General features: G+C 44.5%; 1 protein-coding gene across 1 annotated transcript in view; it reads right to left on the bottom strand.

The window, feature by feature from the left end:
• LOC142760579 (ALK tyrosine kinase receptor-like) overlaps positions 1-12,279 on the bottom strand; it is a 358,286-nt gene extending 346,007 nt beyond the window's left edge. The window contains exon 1 of the mRNA XM_075863768.1: positions 11,081-12,279. Coding sequence (XP_075719883.1) covers positions 11,081-11,822 — 742 coding nt within the window. The 5' untranslated portion in view covers positions 11,823-12,279. The remainder of the gene's footprint in view (positions 1-11,080) is intronic.
• Between the last annotated feature and the right edge of the window lie 7,514 nt (positions 12,280-19,793).

Genomic DNA, 19,793 nt, shown 5'->3' with positions numbered 1-19,793 from the left:
TGGGATATCTACAGAGCTAGAACTGGGCAAGTTGCATGTAATTATACAGAAATATTCCAAAATATAGCACAAAAATGTGCAAAAATCGGAACATGATGTCATGATATGGCAGAGATGCAGGAATCGGGGGCTTCTTGGATGACCCTGAGGAAAGGTGGAGTTATCCTTTAAGCATGTCATGTGCGCTCACCCTTCATATTGTCTATAGGGCACTTCCGATGATGAATCATTTCACATCTACGGCTAATTCCACAACACGTGTCGGCGTCTGACATCCATCACACACTAATGGACAATCTCCGTACAGGAAGACGAGTGATGGTGCCGCGTCTTATGGACGACTCGCACTTGTTTGAAAGAAAAATCTCCCAACACTTTTAAGTAATTTGTTAATGGCTCAGTGATAACGCCGACTGGAAGGATCACTGTGTGAAATCACCCGCCGAGACGTCACTCCCAGGATGTGTAGCCTGCCCCTCCGAATAACTTTACATCCCTTCACCATAAGATGTGAGCGGCCGGGTGCAGAGAGGAACAGTGCGGCCCCACAGCGAGACCGGATCTGCGGAATCATCACTAATAATGGGGTCTGTAATAGGAATCCTACACAAGAGAAAAAGATCTATCAATGGATCCAAAATATTCTAGATCCTATGATATTGATGACAGAATGCCCCCTCCCCCTTACACTGACTTTACCAACTTTCTACATGTACCAAATCATATGTTTCTATATTAAATAGTCTGGGGGTTAGTGATAGTATTCCTGGTAATATCCCTGGTGGGCTAGAGAGGTGAAGGGGTTAATATCTAATAACACAAGTATTAAGGGATTAATGGCAATATTTGTGGTGTTCTCCGGTGGTTAGGGGTTAATGTGTAATATATCTAGTGGTCTAGAGTGGATTAGGGGTTAATAGCTAATATCCCTGGAGGTCTAGGGGGAATTAGAGGTTAACACAAAATAAACTGGTTTAGTGCTTTAGAATGGTGAATGGGTTAATGTTTTTTTCTGCAGCCGGTCTAAGGCAGTAAAGGGTTAAAGTGTACATATCATTTTATTTTTTAAAACCTAAATAGATCTAAAATGCTGCCCTGATGTACAGAATCATTTATCTTTATAGGGGTCAGAGCTCCGTTCTTGCGATACAGAGCTCCAAATCCCCTGCTATCTTTCACACAGACATAGAGTTATATGATAAAATGCTGCCTGCCAGAAGTCATCACTAGGGGGAGCTCACTACATACAGATACAGTATATACAGCTCCCATAGAGTTACATGATAACATTCTACTGCCTGTAGTCATCACTAGAGGGAGCTCACTACATACAGATATATATGTACAGCTCCCATAGAGTTACATGATAACATTCTACTGCCTGTAGTCATCACTAGAGGGAGCTCACTACATACAGATATATACAGCTCCCATAGAGTTACTGTAAAGGATCTGCCAGGCACAACTTCTGTGTATACGCCCATAGGTAATCAGTCTGCACCTGAGTCTATGTCTCTGAGACTGACTCCATCTTCCACCACTCAGGATGGCAGGCTTAGGAGTGGGAGAGCCTATCGCAGCCTGGCCAGACAGAGCTAGCTCCCGCCCTCTGTCTATTTATACCTGCCTTTCCTGTTCCTCCTTTGCTTGTGATTCTTCTCGTGTGGTTTCCTGGCCCAGCTACAGCTTCTGACTATTTGATCCTGCTCCATACTGACCCTGGCTTACTGACTACTCTCCTGCTCTGCGTTTGGTACCTCGTTCACTCCTGGTTTGACTCGGCTCGTTCACCACTCTTGTTGCTCAGGGTGTTGCCGTGGGCAACTGCCCCATTTCCCTTAGCTTTGTGTACCCTTGTCTGTTTGTCTCGTGCACTTACTGAGCATAGGGACCGCCGCCCAGTTGTACCCCGTCGCCTAGGGCGGGTCGTTGCAAGTAGGCAGGGACAGAGTGGCGGGTAGATTAGGGCTCACTTGTCCGTTTCCCTACCCCCTTCATTACAGTTACATGATAACATATTGTTGCCTGCAGTCACCACTAGAGGGAGCTCACTACATACAGATATATGCAGCTCCCATAGAGTTACATGATAACATTTTGCTGCCTGCAGCTGCCACTAAGGGGAGGTCACTACATACTGATATTTACAGCTCCCATAGAGTTACATTATAATATTTTGCTGCCTGCAGCCACCACTAGGGGGGGCTCACTACATACAGATATATACAGCTCCCATAGAGTTACATGATAACATTCTGCTAACCACTAGGGGGTGCTCAATTAATACAGATATATACAGCTCCCATTGAGTTACATAATAACATTCTGCTGCCTGCAGCGACCACTAGAGGAGGCTCACTACATACATATATATACAGAGCCCATAGAGTTATATAATATAATTCTTCTGCTGTCACTAGGGGGAGCTCACTACATACAGACATATACAGCTCCCAAAGAGTTACATGATAACATTCTGCTGCCTACAGCCACCACTAGGGGGAGCTCACTACATACAGATATTTACAGCTCCCATAGAGTTACATAATAAAATTTTACTGTCTGCAGCTGCCACTAGGGGGGGGGCTCACTACATACAGATATATACAGCTCCCATAGAGTTACATGATAGCATTCTGCAGTCTGCAGTCACCACTGGGGAAAGCTCACTACATACAGCTCCCATAGAGTTACGCAATAACATTCTGCTGTCTGCAGCTGCCACTAGGAGAGCTCACTACATACAGATATACACAGCTCCCATAAAGTTATATGATAACATTCTGCTGTCTGCAGCTGCCACTAGGGGAGCTCACTACATACAGATATACACAGCTCCCATAGAGTTATATGATAACATTCTGCTGTCTGCAGCTGCCACTAGGGGAGCTCACTACATACAGATATACACAGCTCCCATAGAGTTATATGATAACATTCTGCTGTCTGCAGCTGCCACTAGGGGGAGCTAATTGTATACAGATTCTTTACAACTCCCATTGAATTCATTACTAGCTGTATAAACCTTCATGTCAGGAGCTCCCCGTAGTAGACGCTGCAGGCAGACAGAAAGTTATCACTTAGCTCTATGGCTGCTTCGATATCCTACAGGGCAGCGCTCAGAGAATTCAATCCGAAGAAACAAGGGTTGTGCTGAATTTAAATGAGGGTTACTTTACTGTTAGATCCAGAACTACTGTATACCTCCCACCCGCTCATAAAACGGCCCTCCAAGGGGCTTATGGTGCTTTGATCTGGGAGTTTTTGTGGGCGTTCTTTTGTGGTTGAGGGTGGGGCTTAAATTGTCCGCAAATGGGTTTTCAAATATTGGGTTACATATATATATATAACCCTTCAGCGTAGACTTGGTAATATTCTGAAAGTGAGTACAATTATGTCACATGGTGTATCACATGATCCCTCTTAACCAGTCAGCAGCTATGTGACATACACGCCAAGACTCCTCAGAAACAGGGGTCACATAGTTATTTTTTTTCTGTTCTAGACAATGGACTCCATGATGATACATTTTACCTGCCCTGATACATTGTAACAAACTATCAGGAGAGGAGAGAGATTTGTGCTACTGTTGAATTTAGCTCACACCGGATTGTCTAGACTGGATACAATTGTAGCAAACTATCAACTGTGAAATGTATTAGACCTGTACAGGTTTTTAGCTATGTAAACAAATTTTTTTTCCATTCACTGACAGCAAGCAGCAATTTTGACAATTGAGAGAAATTGACACACAAAGTATATTAGAAAGTTGCAGAAAGTTTCACGATACAATGATTAAAATTTATTTACATAAAAACAAAAGTTAAAATTTTCTAGAAGGAGCAGCTGGATTTGGAACGGAAGAAACTTGAAATTTCAGATCATTCTCATGAGGAGTCTCATCAGGTATTGAACATCTATGAACACTCAGAGAACAACAATCCTCATCCTCCAGGTAGATGTGACATTTATTTGATTTTAATCAAAGCTCTGAGAGATTCATGCTGATGTGAACGTCTTATAAAAATCAGAACTGTGGCTTCACGCTGCTGCAAAACTGCAACACGTAGCAAACTAGTCAATGCATGTTGGGAGTTGTAGTTATACAACTGCTGGTGAACCATAGGCTGGAGAACACTGATATACTGTGCACCAGGTTTGCAGGTGCTGCGAATACAGTAAACTTCCTTTAGTCTGGCATCCAATGATCCAGAAATTTCAGCATCAATCCACCACCACTTATTGGATCCAAATGTGTCAGTAAACGTGTCAGGAAGTGGTAAGACTTTGAAAGTCCTTGATTGGATGTTACAGAAAACCTGCCAGGGTGACAATAGCGATCGCTTATAACAGTGATGCAAAATAGGTCATCACATATGCCCCTCCCCCTATGAGCACGCTCGTGTCTTTTACAAAGACAAAAAGAGTCACATGATTAACTTCCCTGCTGTAAAGATTCCTTAAAGTGGATGTCCATTTTTTACACCAAGTTGATTTTAGGTCTAATTTTTTACATAAATAGCCGTCGAAGCTCCATTTTTCTAATACAGAGCTCCAAACCTCCTGCACTACATGATAGAAGTCTGACTTCCTGCAGCCACCACTAGGGGGAGCTCCCAACATTCTGTGGTCTTATTGAGTTATTAATGTACAGACAGAAAAAAGTATGCAAAAAGCTCTTTATCTCCCCCTAGTGGTGGCTGCAGATATCCAGAGTTTTATCATATCCAGCGATTGCCCCTCCTGGAAGGTGGTGACACTTTCTCTTTAAAAGCATCCAATAGTCTTGGAAGCAAATATTCTGACACAACATTGTTTCCACTAATGCCCGATTGCTACATTGTTACAATATTGTTAAAGTTGGAAGTAATTTGTGTGTTAAAGGGGTTTTCCAGGTTCTGACAACTGATGACCTATCCATCGGATAGGTCATCAGTACATGATCTGTGGGGGTCCAACATCCGGGCCCCGCACAGATCAGCTGGTCCGGTGCCTCCATGCACTGGACGTACATGCCGGAAACAGTTCGCTCCGGCGACGGAATAGCGGCCGAGCTGCAGTACTGTTTAAGTGAATAGGAGCGGACCTACAGTTCTGCAGCAAGGCCGCTTTGCAATGGTCGGAGCCAACTGCTCCCGGCTCCATCCATAGCATTATGCACCACAACATCCGGTGCCCGCAGGCCACCGGAGCGGCTTATCGGTGCGAGGTCCGGGTGTGGGACCGGCGCCGATGACATACTGATGACCTATCCGGTGGACAGGTCATCAGTTGTCAGAAGCTGGACAACCCCTTTAAAGTTATACAGATGTAGCAGCACTGAATGTGTCATTGAACTGTTTCTTTACGAAGCGCGTTTTACTACGCTGTTTCCGGAACCCCCCATAGAAGTGAATAAGATAAACAGCATCACACAGCGAGCCATGCTGTTTCTGTAAATCAGTGATTGCAGCAGAGGGTAGGACAGCGGTCATGGGGACCTATGCTAGAAATGGGTGCAGGACCCAGAGGTGGGATTTGCATCTATCGGACATTTATGGCATATCCTGTGGATATTCCATACATGTTCAAAAGGGGAATACCCCTTTAACTATTCAGATGCGGGCATTTTATTAATTCAACACACCCCCATCCCTTCTATTCTTCCCTATCCCCTTGAGTTCACAGTCTAGATTTATCTAATCAGTCAGTCATACAGGTCGGTATCCGGAGTCTCCCCGTCTCCATTGTGATTGAATCCTATAAGCAGTTCACTAGACTGATCCAATTATTTCCAATTGCAGCGCGGCGCTTATCTCTCCGCTATAGAGCTCGGCTCTCCCCTCTGCTTCTCACAAGTGCCCCCTGTCAGTCTCCAGGTCACCTGCTTCCGCATTCATCCCACATGTGCCGTCTCTTCCCAGGATTGCTCTTTTAGCAGAACCGATCCCCCGTCCTCTGCTGAAGACGTTCCACTAAAATCATCGGTAATTGGTTTCATTTTATATTAAAGCTCCACCTGATGCACAAAATCCATAACGAGACGTACTCCGCGTATCTTCTGCTGATGGCCGGTCTGGACGTCATTTACAGAATATGGGGAAACAAACAGAGAAAAACCGGAAGAAGCCGAGGATCTGAATGTGAACGTAAAGAGAAAACTCAAAAAAAAAGTCATCTCCTCAGGTCCACCAACATGCAAGGTGAACCAAGGTCAGTTGACAGGAAGTCTCTTCTTGGACATCCATGGGGTGCCCGATAAAGTGTAGGCTAATGGGTGAAATTGGCTCCTGAAATGAATTATTTGATGTATCCAAAGACCCAGTTGGTCCTCTCGATGGGTCAGGAGCTCCGAGCCGGCCCACGTGACATTCAGGATCATTAGAAGAAGTTTTTATTTCAAGTCCATGGGGCACAGGGGCATAACCAGTAATCATGGGGCTCCATGTCAAAAATTCTAATATGGCCCCACTATTGCTTATAAAAAGTCTGTGATTTCCCTGCACACTGAACCTCTCACTCACGTCTTCTTGGCCAGGATCTTGACATTTCCGACGATCGCTCACTGCCCCTCACCACCGGTACTACTGTGCCCCATGGAAACTCCTAACCTGTGCCCCTAGATACACCAATAGACCAGCCTTCGCAGGGCTCCTGATTGATTGGGAACTATCACTAGGGGGCAGCACTTTTTTTTAATAGTGTTGCTAACGTGGAGAGAGGACACAGACTCTGATCGATTCTGATAAGCTCTGCCCACTTTTTAGAAAAGTAGCGTGAATGGCGGAAACTTCACAAAAGTCAAACATTTTTGGAAACAAATTATGACTTTACCGTCGTTTGCGTTTATAAATTTCCCCCAATAATCGGAAATCAAGACATTAAATTATTTTGAATTCCATTAAATATTGAAAGGAATATATCACATGCCGATCCTAAACGAATGAACCTCAGTGGGAAATGCGACACATTTATTAGGAGGGGCATGCATCTTAATAAATTTGGCGCATCTTTGGCTGTCCGTGCGACAAAAAAGATTTGAGCATAACTTACGCCAGTTTCTGTCGTCAATTATTATAAATCTGTTGTTCTGTCGGTGGCCCCGCCCCCTCTCGCCAAGCCCAGACCCATTTTCTCGCCATTGTAACGCAATATGGCGTGTGCTAAATGTTGCAAGTTTTTGACGTCAGAAAACTTGCACAAACTTTTTGATATATTTCCTCCATTAAATTAAAGGGAATCATCAGAAAATGACCCATTGTTTAAATCAAGTTTTCACGTTAAACATAAATTGTACGACATTTTCACCCTAGATTGACCCTTCCTGCTCTGTTGTGATCGGCTATCTCTCTCTTTTGTAAGGTCTGTTCTCACGTGGCTTTTTTTTGTGGTGCTTTTGGTAAAAATGACAAGAAAATATGTCAATGTAAGTTTTACTAAAACCACACGAGGAAAAAAGGGCAGCAAAAACTATAACAAAGACGCCATTGGCACCATTATTGTTGTATCGTATACTGGGTGGATGAAGGTGGGTGAGCATAAGGGGTGCCCACTGCGCTTCTATTGCTCAAGGGCGGGTAAACCTGGAGCTGGCCCGGCCGCCAGGTAGTGAGATGTGCGGGAGATAATGCAGACTCTTCTTCACAAGGGGAACCACCTGCACTGCGGCAATATCCTAGTTGCCCCTATTTAGGTATTAGGATTTAAGCGCCCATATGTGTTTCTTGTTATGTGATGAATTTTACCCGTGGACCATATTGTCTGCGATCACTGTTTGCGTAAAACGACACATTTGCAAATTTTTTGCATTTTTTCCCAGATTTTGGACACTTTAGAGAAAGAAATAAAAATGACGTACCCTATTAAAACAAAGCCCTGTCTGTCCTTTAAAAACAATGTCAAATTCAAAGATTTTCATTATTCACCTGCAAAGTTCTATTCATCTAAAGAAGCTCATAGCAAAATTGTGACATTTTACATTTACAGTGCCCTAGTGGTCAATGCAGGAACTACGCCCTGTGTCCACTATACCTAAACTTGGATCCATTTCGATAAGTCCCTTGTGTTCGGACCTCATTGGTAGAATAATAGACTATAGATTGTGCTATAATGTGATGTCCTACATCAGTGTCCCTTATACAGACGTGACAGATCCCTATATTATTAGGGTTACACCACAGGCAGGTATAGTAACTCATCCAAACAAGTAAAGGGGTCTTCTGCCTTACACAACCCAGATCTATATGACCTAGTAGGACATAAAGATGTAATAGAGGTAGGGTGCGGCTCCTTGGGTGGTCCCTCTCGGGCTCCCTCTATTTTTCAATGAGTGGGTTGTGAATATAGTGCAGCCCCTTTAATTACAATGTAACAAAAGATATTTAAACAATATTTACTTGTTTTCCATAATGTATCCAAGAATCTCCCTGTACAAATGACCCAGCCCAGGTTTATTCATGAGGGGGGAGGAGTCATATTACACAATTCACCCTGATTGGCTGAAAAAATAAAGAGGTGAAATGCAACCTGGGACACCACAGAAGCCCCCTAAGGGTCTTTTGTTTTAATTATATGCAAATCAACAAATCACGCTAATGGTAGACATTTCCTGCAAAACTCAAATGTGGCGAATCTCTACATATAATATATACCAACTTTACCAATACAGACATAAAGAGTTATGTCATGATATGTCATGAAATGGTTAACATGGTGCCTTAAAGGGATTTGTCAAGTAATAGAAAAACATAAAAATTTTTTTCCAGAAACAGCGCCACACTTTTCCACAGGTTTTATCTGGTATTGCAGCTCAGCTCCATTGAAATGAATAAGGCTGAGTTGAACTTTTTAGAAGACAGTAGACAATTTTTTCTAATCCTGGACAATCCCTTTCACACCTCTCCATTACAACTACTCCTAATAATAGTGATACATCTTAAAAAAGGTAAATGAACAGCTAGGAAAACAACATTAACGCTCCATCCTGAGCGCATCCCTCCATTCTATGAATTATTTTGTGTATTACACGGGTTTTTCCAGCGTAGACAAAATTTTTAATCCTTAAATTGGTTAATCTGCAATAATTTACAGAATCCAAAATTCTCTTGTGGTCAGTGCCCCCTAGAGGCCATGACCTGTTCTGCAGACTCATTAGAACCCCAGATGCAGAAACATTTCTGGAAGGATTCAATCATCATGGTATAAACCAGTGAGCTAAGACCTGCGGCTCTCCAATTGTTAGGAAGCTACAACTCCTAGCATGCAGCTGTAAGGGGATACTAGGAGTTATAGATTCTTAACAGCAAGAGGGCCACAGGTTGGGGGCCACTGATCTAGACACTACCTCTGATAACCTTATCTATTATTATATGTCTAAACACTGGAACAGGACACTATACATTCTGTATACCCTAAAAATAAATGTTATGACACTTTGCCATCTATTAGGGTCCAGAATAGAGTCCTGTCACATATACAGATGTAGCAGAGCTGAGTTAAAGTTAAAGGGCTAGGTTTTCTTAAAGTGCTATGGAATCGCATTGAGAACATTCACTGTTATTATGGATGGTGTTTTGTGCCAAAAACAAACTCCGCTCTGATGCATTGACAAACTCGTCTCTACATTTGTAGCAGAGTTGAATTTGTCATTTAACTCATTGGAGCTGCACTGCTGGTTGACCATCATATTTATATCAGTTATGTCAATTCATTAGGACTATGGAAGGCAACCACCTCCAAATGAGTTGTCCCAGAAGACAAATACAGCTCTGCTACACCTCACAATCTCAGCACAGCTGTATCGGACTCTCTCATTATTATTTGGAATTGGGAAGGTTTCTGATAACCAGATCCACATTATACACAGAACACATTTCTCTGCAGAGAACACTGCACTAAACCTAAAACTAAATGAAGCATTCAGAATTCAATATCCTCGGCATGTTATATAGAGAACAGCTGTTAGGGCTCTGCTACATAGCGGTAACATTTACAGTCTATGTGTGTGCACTGCATCCTATTGTAGCGTTTGTTACCCCTCACCCACTGAGTGTTAACTGTTTGTAACTTATAAAATGTGCCAATTGTAACCTAATATGAGAATTTTAAAAAGAAGTCATAGAAATAGAAGAAGGAGAAGGAGGAGGTGGAAGAGGAGGAGGAGGAGGACGGGGAAATGAAGGGAAAGAAGGAGCAGGATCAGAAGAAGAATGAAGAGAATCAGATGAAGAAGAAGAAGAAGAAGAAGAAGAAGAAGAAGAAGAAGAAGAAGAAGAAGAAGAAGAAGAAGAAGCAGATGATGAAGATGAAGACGAAACATAATAATAATAATAAGAAGAAGAAAAAAACGAAGATGAAGAAGATGAAGAAGAAGATGTTAACTCTTTGTAACTTATAAAATGTGCCAATTGTAACCTAATATGAGAATTTTAAAAAGACGTAGTAGAAATAGAAGAAGGAGAAGAAGGAGGAGGTGGAGGACGGGGAAATGAAGGGAAAGAAGGAGCAGGATCAGAGGAAGAATGAAGAGAAGCAGATGATAAGGATGAAGACTCAACAGAATAATAATAATAATATAAAGAAGAAGATGATGATGAAGAAGATGAAGAAGAATGAAGAGAATGAAGAGAAGATGAGGAAGAAGACAAAGAAGATGAAGAAGATGAAAAAGAAGAATATGAAGAAGAATGAAGAGAAGATGAAGAAGATGAGGAAGAAGAAGATGAAGATGATGAAGAAGACAAAACATAAGAAGACGAAGAAGAAGAAGAAAAAGAGAAGAGGAAGAAGAGGAAGAAGATGAAGAAGGAGAATGAAGAGAATCATAAGAAGAAGGAGGCTAAGAAGAATGATGAGGATCAGGAAAGGAAGAATAAGACGCATAGAATAAGGGCACTGTTGAGTATTGATAAAAAGGAATTGCAACTATAATAGAAGTCTCAGAACTTCTTGCAGTCTCCCAATTAAGACATTTGCCTGACCCTTCGTCAATGGAGCAATGTTCAGCCCAAAAAGTCCTGACACACCTCGATGGCTTTAGTAGTATCAATTTCTACACTCTTTATGTACATCCTGCAATAGTTGAGATGAAGGTGTTACTTACCTTTGCGCAGAATCTGGAACATTAATCTTGGCTGAGATGCCCCAAGAGCAGCAGATAAGATTTCCTCTCTGCCAGGGAAGGTTGCAGACCTCTGGGGCATGAGTCTAATCCTCAACCTGCCCTCCTTAGACTCCAACCACCAGCTGAACAGCTCGGTCAGGTTAAACTCCAGCTTCCTCTTGAGAACAGAATTTGGAAGGTCTTCTCGTTGACCCTCGTTGCTCAGGTTCTTACCATCCTCTAAGGTCCTCGGTTCCCAACCAACTCCACATCCATCCCGTACCAGATCTCCTCCAACTTCCACCAAAAGCTGCTTAGACCTGCGTAGACTTTTCAATGTCCCGGCTTTCAGCACCTTGGAGAGCGGCGCTGCTTGAGGTCTGGCTGATAGCTGCTCCTTCTTGAGATGACCATATTGGTGAGATCCTGCAGCACGATCAGCCAAGGACTCCACCAGAGGTCCACAGTCTAGAACTAAGCTGGAGGTCGCCTGGAAGTTGATGCTTGATGTCCCTGCAGGAAACAGACCCAGCAGGTCCCTCAAGGAGTTCCGAAAAGCTGCAGGGATGACAAAGTCAACAGCCAGGTTTTTCCTTTTCATCCTGGTGAAGCTGGGCTCCCTTGGTCCTTGATATGCCCGACTGTAAGCTCTTGGGGGTGAGTTTTTCTCCAGGGATGAGCAGCATCCTAAGGCACACAACACAAGAGCCAAGATTGACAGGTGATATTCCTGGGGTCTCATACTGATCTGCAGGGAAGGGGGTTCTTCACTATGAGCTGCTGCCAAGTTGACCACCTCTTGGGTATCTTTGGGTATCTTCTTCCCTGTGCTGTGACGGTTGATTGCAAATTACATTGGGTGGCTTCTGAGGGATCCTGGATGTTATATCCTAAAATACAGCTGTATATGCATGGTCCACAGCCTGGCAACTCAGATCTGAAGGTATCTGGAAGACTTCTAGGTCCTTCACCCTCATCCACACGGGCAGGAATGCTTTCAGCAGACTGGCATGCCGTCTGTATTGTAGTAATAGTACGCTAGCGCTGCTCTTTTCTGAAAGTGCTGAACAGATTCAGGATTCCTGGGTCTTTCCCGATGTAATTTTCTATCTTGCTGCAGCCTAGTGATAGCCTCTCACTGCCACCCTCTGGATGAGATGCAGAACTCGTCTACTGTCCAGCACACTCTGCCACCTTCTTCTTCTTACAGAGGCTGCTCACTCAAACCACCACCATATAGGCACCGGGTGGCACAGGTGATGTCAAACTGGGCAGCTCCAACTGCATGCCCAATCAGGAGTAATATGCAGATATGAAGACACCAGGGAGATGGAGAAGATCATACCCAACCATGAAATGGATCTGCCCTGCATTCACAGTCAGGGGTATGTTATGAGCATGGACAGGATTTGTCTGCTTGGATGCCCATGAAGACATAACGCAGCCTGGGGACCCTGGAGCAAACCCTGTATTGTTAAATATTTGAGTCGGAGGTGGTGGTGGTGGAGGGGGGTCTATCACTTATTGCTCCGGGACTTCACTGCTCATGTAGGTGGTGACTCAGAATCTGACACATATATATATATATACACAGTGAGTGTACAAAGTTTGAAAAAAATAGTTGCATTTAAATCCAGATCCCTTATACAGTCCATTCACTGACCCTTTAGGGGATGTCAGTGTTACCGAGAGGGGTGCAAATATTTTATCAACATATTTGTAAGCTGCATTATCTTCTATTGGGACCACATTCAAAATCAGTTAAGAAAATTAACTTTATTCTGTAAAACCCCTTTAAATATAAGCTCCTGAGTTTTCCTCTTGGCCATTTGTGAGTTATCTTAATGGGGACGGTGCATTAGGACAACCCTTTTACTTATGCCCACCATTCAGACCCCAGACCCCCACTCCCCCAGAGCGAAGAGCCATTGGAAAGAGCAGCTCCAGTCATAAAGGACTCGGCTATATAATAATGTATTTCTGCGGGGGGGAATATGTGCGCGTGCGCACCCACAACTTTACTCAGTGATATCAGCTGATCGTGGGGAGTAGGGACGTAACTATAGGGGTTGCAGAAGTCACACTCGGGTCCTGGACCCTAAAGGGGCCCAATAGATCACTCTGCCACATATGAGGAGACCAGTTCCGTGAATTACATAGTTTGGGGGCAACCAATTCTTCACTTTCAGAACCCATTAATCAGACAGGTTATTAGGCTATGTTCACACGCTTAGCAAATTACGGCTGAAAATACGGAGCGGCTTTCAATGGAAAACAGTCCCTGATTTTCAGCAGTTTTTTAAGCAACTCGTGTTTTTTTGCTGCGTTTTTTACGGCCGTTTTTGGAGCTGTTTTTCCATTGAGTCAATGAAAAAACGGCTCAAGAAATGACATGCACTTCTTTATACGGCGCAGTTTTTCCCATTGAAATCAATGGGCAGATGTTTGGAGGCGTTCAACCCCCGCATTTTTAGCCGTTTTTCTGGGCGTTTACGGCCTGAAAAACGGCTAAAAATAGGCCGTGTGAACATACCCTTAGCTCACAGAATATTGTCTAGACTGGGTACAATTGTAACAAAACCCTCAACTGTGAGAAGTATTAGGCCCTAATCACACGACAGGGAAACTCGGGCGTGTGAAACTCAGACGTTTATTTAATAGCCGTCACACGGCCGCAGTAAGACCAATAGACCCCAAATGGAGCTATTCACACGACTGATTTTTTGACGGCCCGGGCCGTAAAAAAACGGAACGTGCCCTATTTTGGGCCGTTCTCACGGCCGCACGGCGCCCATAGAAGTCTAGGGGGCCATGTAAGCATGTGAGAAGGCTTGTTTTGCTCCCGGTAGGAGCAGAATCCCTCTAATCACCGATCACAGCGTTGCTGAAGATGTGGCCGGGGATTCCGCTCCAGGAGAAGTCCCTGACTCCATATATAGACAGTGACGTCAGGGACTTCTCCTAGAGCGGTTCCCTACAGTGGCGCTATCTACAGGAAGGGGGGTGCCATCTACGGGGGTGCTATATACATGGGGGCTGTGTGGCACCACCTGCAGGGGGGGCTGTGTGTGGCAAAAAATTAACAAATGAAATTTATCCATTTTTAAAATGGACAGGGGAAAAAAACAGATGCAAAATGGGTCAAAATCGGCTGTTAAAAACAGAAACACGGCCTGGAACGGAAACGGACGCAAAACCGATGCAAAAAGGCCGATCAAAACTGATGTTTTTATTGACAGACACTCAGACCCTGTCATGTGAATAGAGACTTAGACTTTGTACAGGTTTCCAACCTCTGGATCGAAATAAAAATGTTCCTATTGATTGACAGCAAGCAGAGGTATTGAAAATGTTGAGGAATTGGAGCACAAACTATATCAGAAAGTTGCAGATCTTTCCAATATACAATGATTAAGGTTTATTAACCTAAATCCGGAGAACCCCTCTAAGTAAGGGGGATGGGTACAGGGCAATATAATTGTTGTGTGGCGAGTCCTGTATGAGGGGACAGTGATCTGCCGCATGTTGTACATTTTCTAATATTGGAACAAAAAATGCTGCATTTTCTAAAAATAAATGGCACCAATGACAGATTTCCTATAAAACATAAGGACACTTTCACCTTGACAGTAAAGATTCTTCTTTTAATTAATGTGCATATTTACTTAGCGGACCTCCAGTCATTGCTATAAAACTCCATGCGAAGACCTCTGTCAGGACAATGTCCTAAAAAAATACTGTGCATTAAATTCAGTGTAGCACCTAATAGGAGGAGACACGGGGAGGGGGGCTGGGCAGCAGAGAAGAGACTGTGCATTTCTATGAAGGCTGGGTGACTCTGTGACTAAATTATAGTTACTTTGCTCCTAAAAATGGCTGCTAGAACTTAACTTTAGTACGACCTCATGGTTTTGATCTCTGATCCGTTTTTTGATCACGTCTTCATCTGCTTCTATGGTGTGTCGCATTCTCACCGCTCTTCCGGTGACGACCCGTAGCTTCACCCTAAGGGGGGATTCACACGAACGTGTATTGGGTCCGTGCGGGCCGCGTGGTTTTCACGCGCCACGCACAGACCAATACAAGTCTATGGGGCAGTACAGACAGTCCGTGCTTTTTGCGCAGCGTTTGTCAGCTGCGCAAAAAGCGCGACATGCTCAATATCTCCGCGTATTTCGCGCATCACGCACCCATTGAAGTCAATGGGTGCGTGAAAACCACGCAGGTCGCACGGAAGCACTTCCGTGCGAACCGACTGAAACAGCGCACCAGCTGTCAAAAGGATGAATGTAAACAGAAAAGCACCACGTGCTTTTCTGTTTCCAAACATCCAAACGGAGTGTCTTTGAGATGAGCGAACCCGGACAACAGAACCGAACTTCACCGGGTTCGGCCGAACTCGTTTTGGCCGAACCCGGCAAAAAAATTGCCGGTACGCGACGTCAGGAGAAAGTCACTGTCCAGGGTGCTGAAAGAGTTAAACTGTTTCAGCACCATGGACAGTGACTTCCGATCCCAATATACATGAACGTGTAAAAAAAAAAACGAAGTTCTGACTTACCGATAACTCCCGGCTTCTTCCTCCAGTCTGACCTCCCGGGATGACAATTCAGTCCAAGTGACAGCTCCAGCCAATCACAGGCCAAGCACAGGCTGCAGCGGTCACATGGACTGCCGCGTCATCCAGGGAGGTGGGGCCCGATGTCAAGAGAGGCGCGTCACCAAGGACGCGTCACCAAGGCAACGGCCTGGAGGGAAGTTCTCGGTAAGTACGAACTTTTTCTTTTTTTTAACAGGTTGCTCGATATTGTGTTCGGCATTCACTGTCGAGGGTGCTGAAAGAGTTACTGCCGATCAGTTAGCTCTTTCAGCACCTTGGACAGTGACCGGCGTCGACTAGCCTCATCTCTATGATGGCGGCTGCGCGAAAATCACGCAGCCGCGCATCATACACGGTTGACACACGCAGCTGTCAAGTGGTTTTTGCACGCGCAAAACACCGCGTTGTTTGCGTGCGCAAAAACGCGACGTTCGTCTGAATCTGCCCTAACTCTGATTCCGCCACACTCCCAAGATTTACAGAGTGCAACCAGATAGGGACTACTCTGGGGACCGCGACCTTGGAATATGACCGGCAAAATCCATAAGTCCTTACGGAGGTTTTAGGGTGAAGAACGAGGAGATTCCTTAGACTCCGCACAAATCTTGTAATTACAGAAATGATACCACTTGAAATGATCAGATCCGGCTTTGTATACAGATGTAGCACCTGCTCATTAACATAGACAATTACCAATAATTATCTCCGGAGCATATTCAATAGTCGAGCACCGCAGACCCGTGTTCTGGACGTGGCAGGTGCTGAATGTGGAGTTACTCACCTGTTCATTAAAATAAAAACTTTATCACTGAATATTCATGGGACCTTTCTACCCCCCTGACTGGTACTGCCATCATTCATCACCTCCTTATCATCAATGCCATAAAATCAGGGCACATCTATGGGGACTAAGAAATGGGGCACACTATGTTCACATCCCGTTATGGCCCTATGTTTAGTGTGCGCGTTGGGAAAGCACCCTACACTAAACAAGTCCATAGGGCTCCATTAGGCCCTGTTCACATCTCGTGTTTTCCTGCCGTCAGAGGTACAGTATACGTCAGGAGGTGTTCCGATGTATACCTCTGACGTAAGACATCAACCTATCCCCCTGTATAGGCATACAGTGGGATACAATAATTGCCTGAACTCCCCGGGCACATCGCTACTTTAAGTGTTGGGTCCGGGGAAGCCAGTGATGTCAGAGGTTTTTTTTACCACGGAGTCCCCAGACAGAGCATTTGTAGCTCTCTGGCTGAGGACTTCGGGACTGGAGGAGCACCTGGTGTTAATGTCCATATATGGACAGTGATGTCAGGGGCTCCCTCTAGGAGTGGAATCCTCGGCCAGAACGTTGTGATGCTTTGGCTGGGGATTCCTACATTACAAAGCCCCTTGTATGACTGTCTATATATGGACAGTGACATCAAGGGCTTTCGCAGGATAGGAGGAGTCCCTGGCCAGAGCGCTTCCGATGCTAGGGCTGGGTACTCCATAGTTGAAAGCCCTTGACATCAGTGTTTATATATAGACAGTGACGTCAGGGGCTTCCCCAGGCATAGCGTTTAAAGTAGTGCTGTGTAGTCCTTCTGACCTGGCGGATACAGGTTTCTGTATACAGGATACTGCTCTGTATACAGGATACAAAGTAGCTACATCTCAAAAAGTAAAAATATTTTTTAATAAAATGTATTTTGAAAGATGCACCAAACAGACTGATTTAATTAAAAGAAAGCAAAAGAAACATTTTTTTTTTAATGCGTACATTGCCTTAAAATACCTTTATAAGGCCCTGTTCACACAGAGTACTTTGCAGGCAGGAAAAAAATCTGCATTAAAATTCCTACAGGAATTTTAAGGCAGATTTCTTCCTGTCTGCGCTTTTTTTTCGCAAAAAAACGCAGCGGAAAACACTTTTTCTGACTCCCATTGATTTGAATAGGAGGTGAGAGGCAAAACCACGGCAAGAAATTACATGCTGTTTTTTTTCCCCGTTAGCGGCTTAAAGCCGCCCGGGGAAAAAAACGGCTCTGCCTCCCATTGACATCAATGGGAGGGAATTTCAGTACTTTTTTTGGCGCTGATTCCGACTTGGTTTCCATGTCAAAATCGGCGCCAAAAAACTTTGTGTGAACTGGGCCTAAAACAGGCATCAAAGCTGCTGAGACCACCAGGGACTATGCACTAAATGTTTCCGCAGATCACTGCCGCAGCCTCCACGTAATCAGTCCGCTGGATATGTTAATGGACCATATTACACTACTGTATGTGACATAACGGATCCCTTCCTCTAATGTGAACCCACCCGAACATACTCACAGTCCGCTCACCGCAGGAAGAACTTACTATGATCCCTGTATCTTTTTATATTTATTCTCCAGTCTCCATTAATGGTGGATAAAGCCGGACCCTCTAGAGCGGCGGTCCCCAACCTTTTTTTAACCAAGGACCCGTTTCATGCAAGACAATTTTTCCACGGACCGGCAGGAGGGTGGGGGGGGGGTATAGGGTCAGTTTACACTTTGTGTAAATACTGCGGATTTTCCACAATGGAGTTAGTTGCGGAAAATCCGCAGCATGATACAGAAGCAGCAAAGTGGAAGCGATAGAACAAATCCCATCCACACGCTGCGCAAATGATGAGCGGAAAAAACGCTCAGAAATTGACCTGCGGTGCAGAGTTTTATTCGGCAGCATGTCAATTGTATTTGTGTAATCGCTGCTTATTTGTTGCAGGTTTTCCCGAATTTAATGGGGAGGTAAATCCCGCAACAAATGTTGAGTTTATTGCGGCGGAATCGCAGCGATTCCGCCGCAAAAAGCGCAACTCAGGAAAAAAAAAATCGTATACTTACCCAGAAGTCAGTTTCCTTCTTCAGGCCACCCTCAAGGGATGACTATTCATTCCATGTGACCGCTGCAGCCAATCACAGGCTGAAGGGGTCACATGGAATGAAATCCCAGGAGGTAGGCTTGGATGACGTCAGAGGGCAGCCCCCCTAGGATGACGCTTCATCCCATGTGACCGCCGCTGCAGTCAATGCCAGGCTCCTGGGATAAAACGTCATCCCTGCTAGCTGGCCGGCGGAATGCTCTGCAGTTTTCCGCAGCGGACCTTCAGGGCAAAAAACTGCGGAATTTCCTGCGGCCACCGGGGCGTATACCAGATACCGCGTTCCGGTACAAAATGATCCACGGCCCGGTATTACTCTGCGGCCCGCTGGTTGGGGATCACTGCAGTCTAGAAGTTATCTCATGTACGGTCCTTCCAGAAGAGGAAGAGTCAATCTAACTCTATAAGAAGCAAAGTTTTCCTCATGCAGAACATTTTTTATTATACAGCAAAATCCTTCTACTTTTGTGCTTTGATAGGACCTGTCAGCCGCCCGGCAGAAAATTCTCTTCAGGTCACACCACAATTAACCCTGCTGCACGGGGGTGTCCGCATCTTCCCCTCCGCTGGTTCTCCGAGACGGCAAACGTAGCAGCCGGACAAAAATAGACAGTGGCTTCAATAAGACACTCAAGTATTAAGATAAGACCATGTTTAAGTCTGTGGGGGGCTTCACCCGGCCAAGGTAACAAGGCACTGAATGCTGATTGGGACTTAAAGGGGTTGTTCCAAAAATGTATTTTATGACACGTGAGGCATTTACAGGTTTCCATAAGATCCATTCACTTCACTGGAGAGTGACCACAGATTTTGGTTCTTCTCCAATCCATGAATATAAATGGACACTGTGTAATACTTCATTTCTCCTGTGGTGGCGCTGCATGGAAACTGAACACTTACTGGCAGGTTTCCCCGCAGATCACAGCAGATCACTAGAGGTCCCAGCAGGAGGTCACTTTGTGATCTGCTTATTGTCAAGGGAGCCCTCTGAAAAGTAGGAATTGTTCAAAGCGAAGACCCCGTCTAACATCCCAATTCAGTGACAGTGTTTTTTGTGGAGTTCAGAAAAGCTGAAAGAATAATAAATGAGTCTGTCGTGGTGAATTATAGTCCGAGACTATACTTATTGGTGGAGAATCACTATGAGGTTAGGGAAACATCAGATGATGCTCCTACTTCAGTAACTGAATAGGCATCGGACTGCTATGGAAGATTTGGAG

The sequence above is a fragment of the Rhinoderma darwinii genome, chromosome 4 (assembly GCF_050947455.1).
Source record: "Rhinoderma darwinii isolate aRhiDar2 chromosome 4, aRhiDar2.hap1, whole genome shotgun sequence".
NCBI classification, from domain to species: domain Eukaryota; kingdom Metazoa; phylum Chordata; class Amphibia; order Anura; family Rhinodermatidae; genus Rhinoderma; species Rhinoderma darwinii.
The sequence above is the reverse complement of the archived record's forward strand: the minus strand, read 5'-3'. Positions and strand labels throughout refer to the sequence as shown.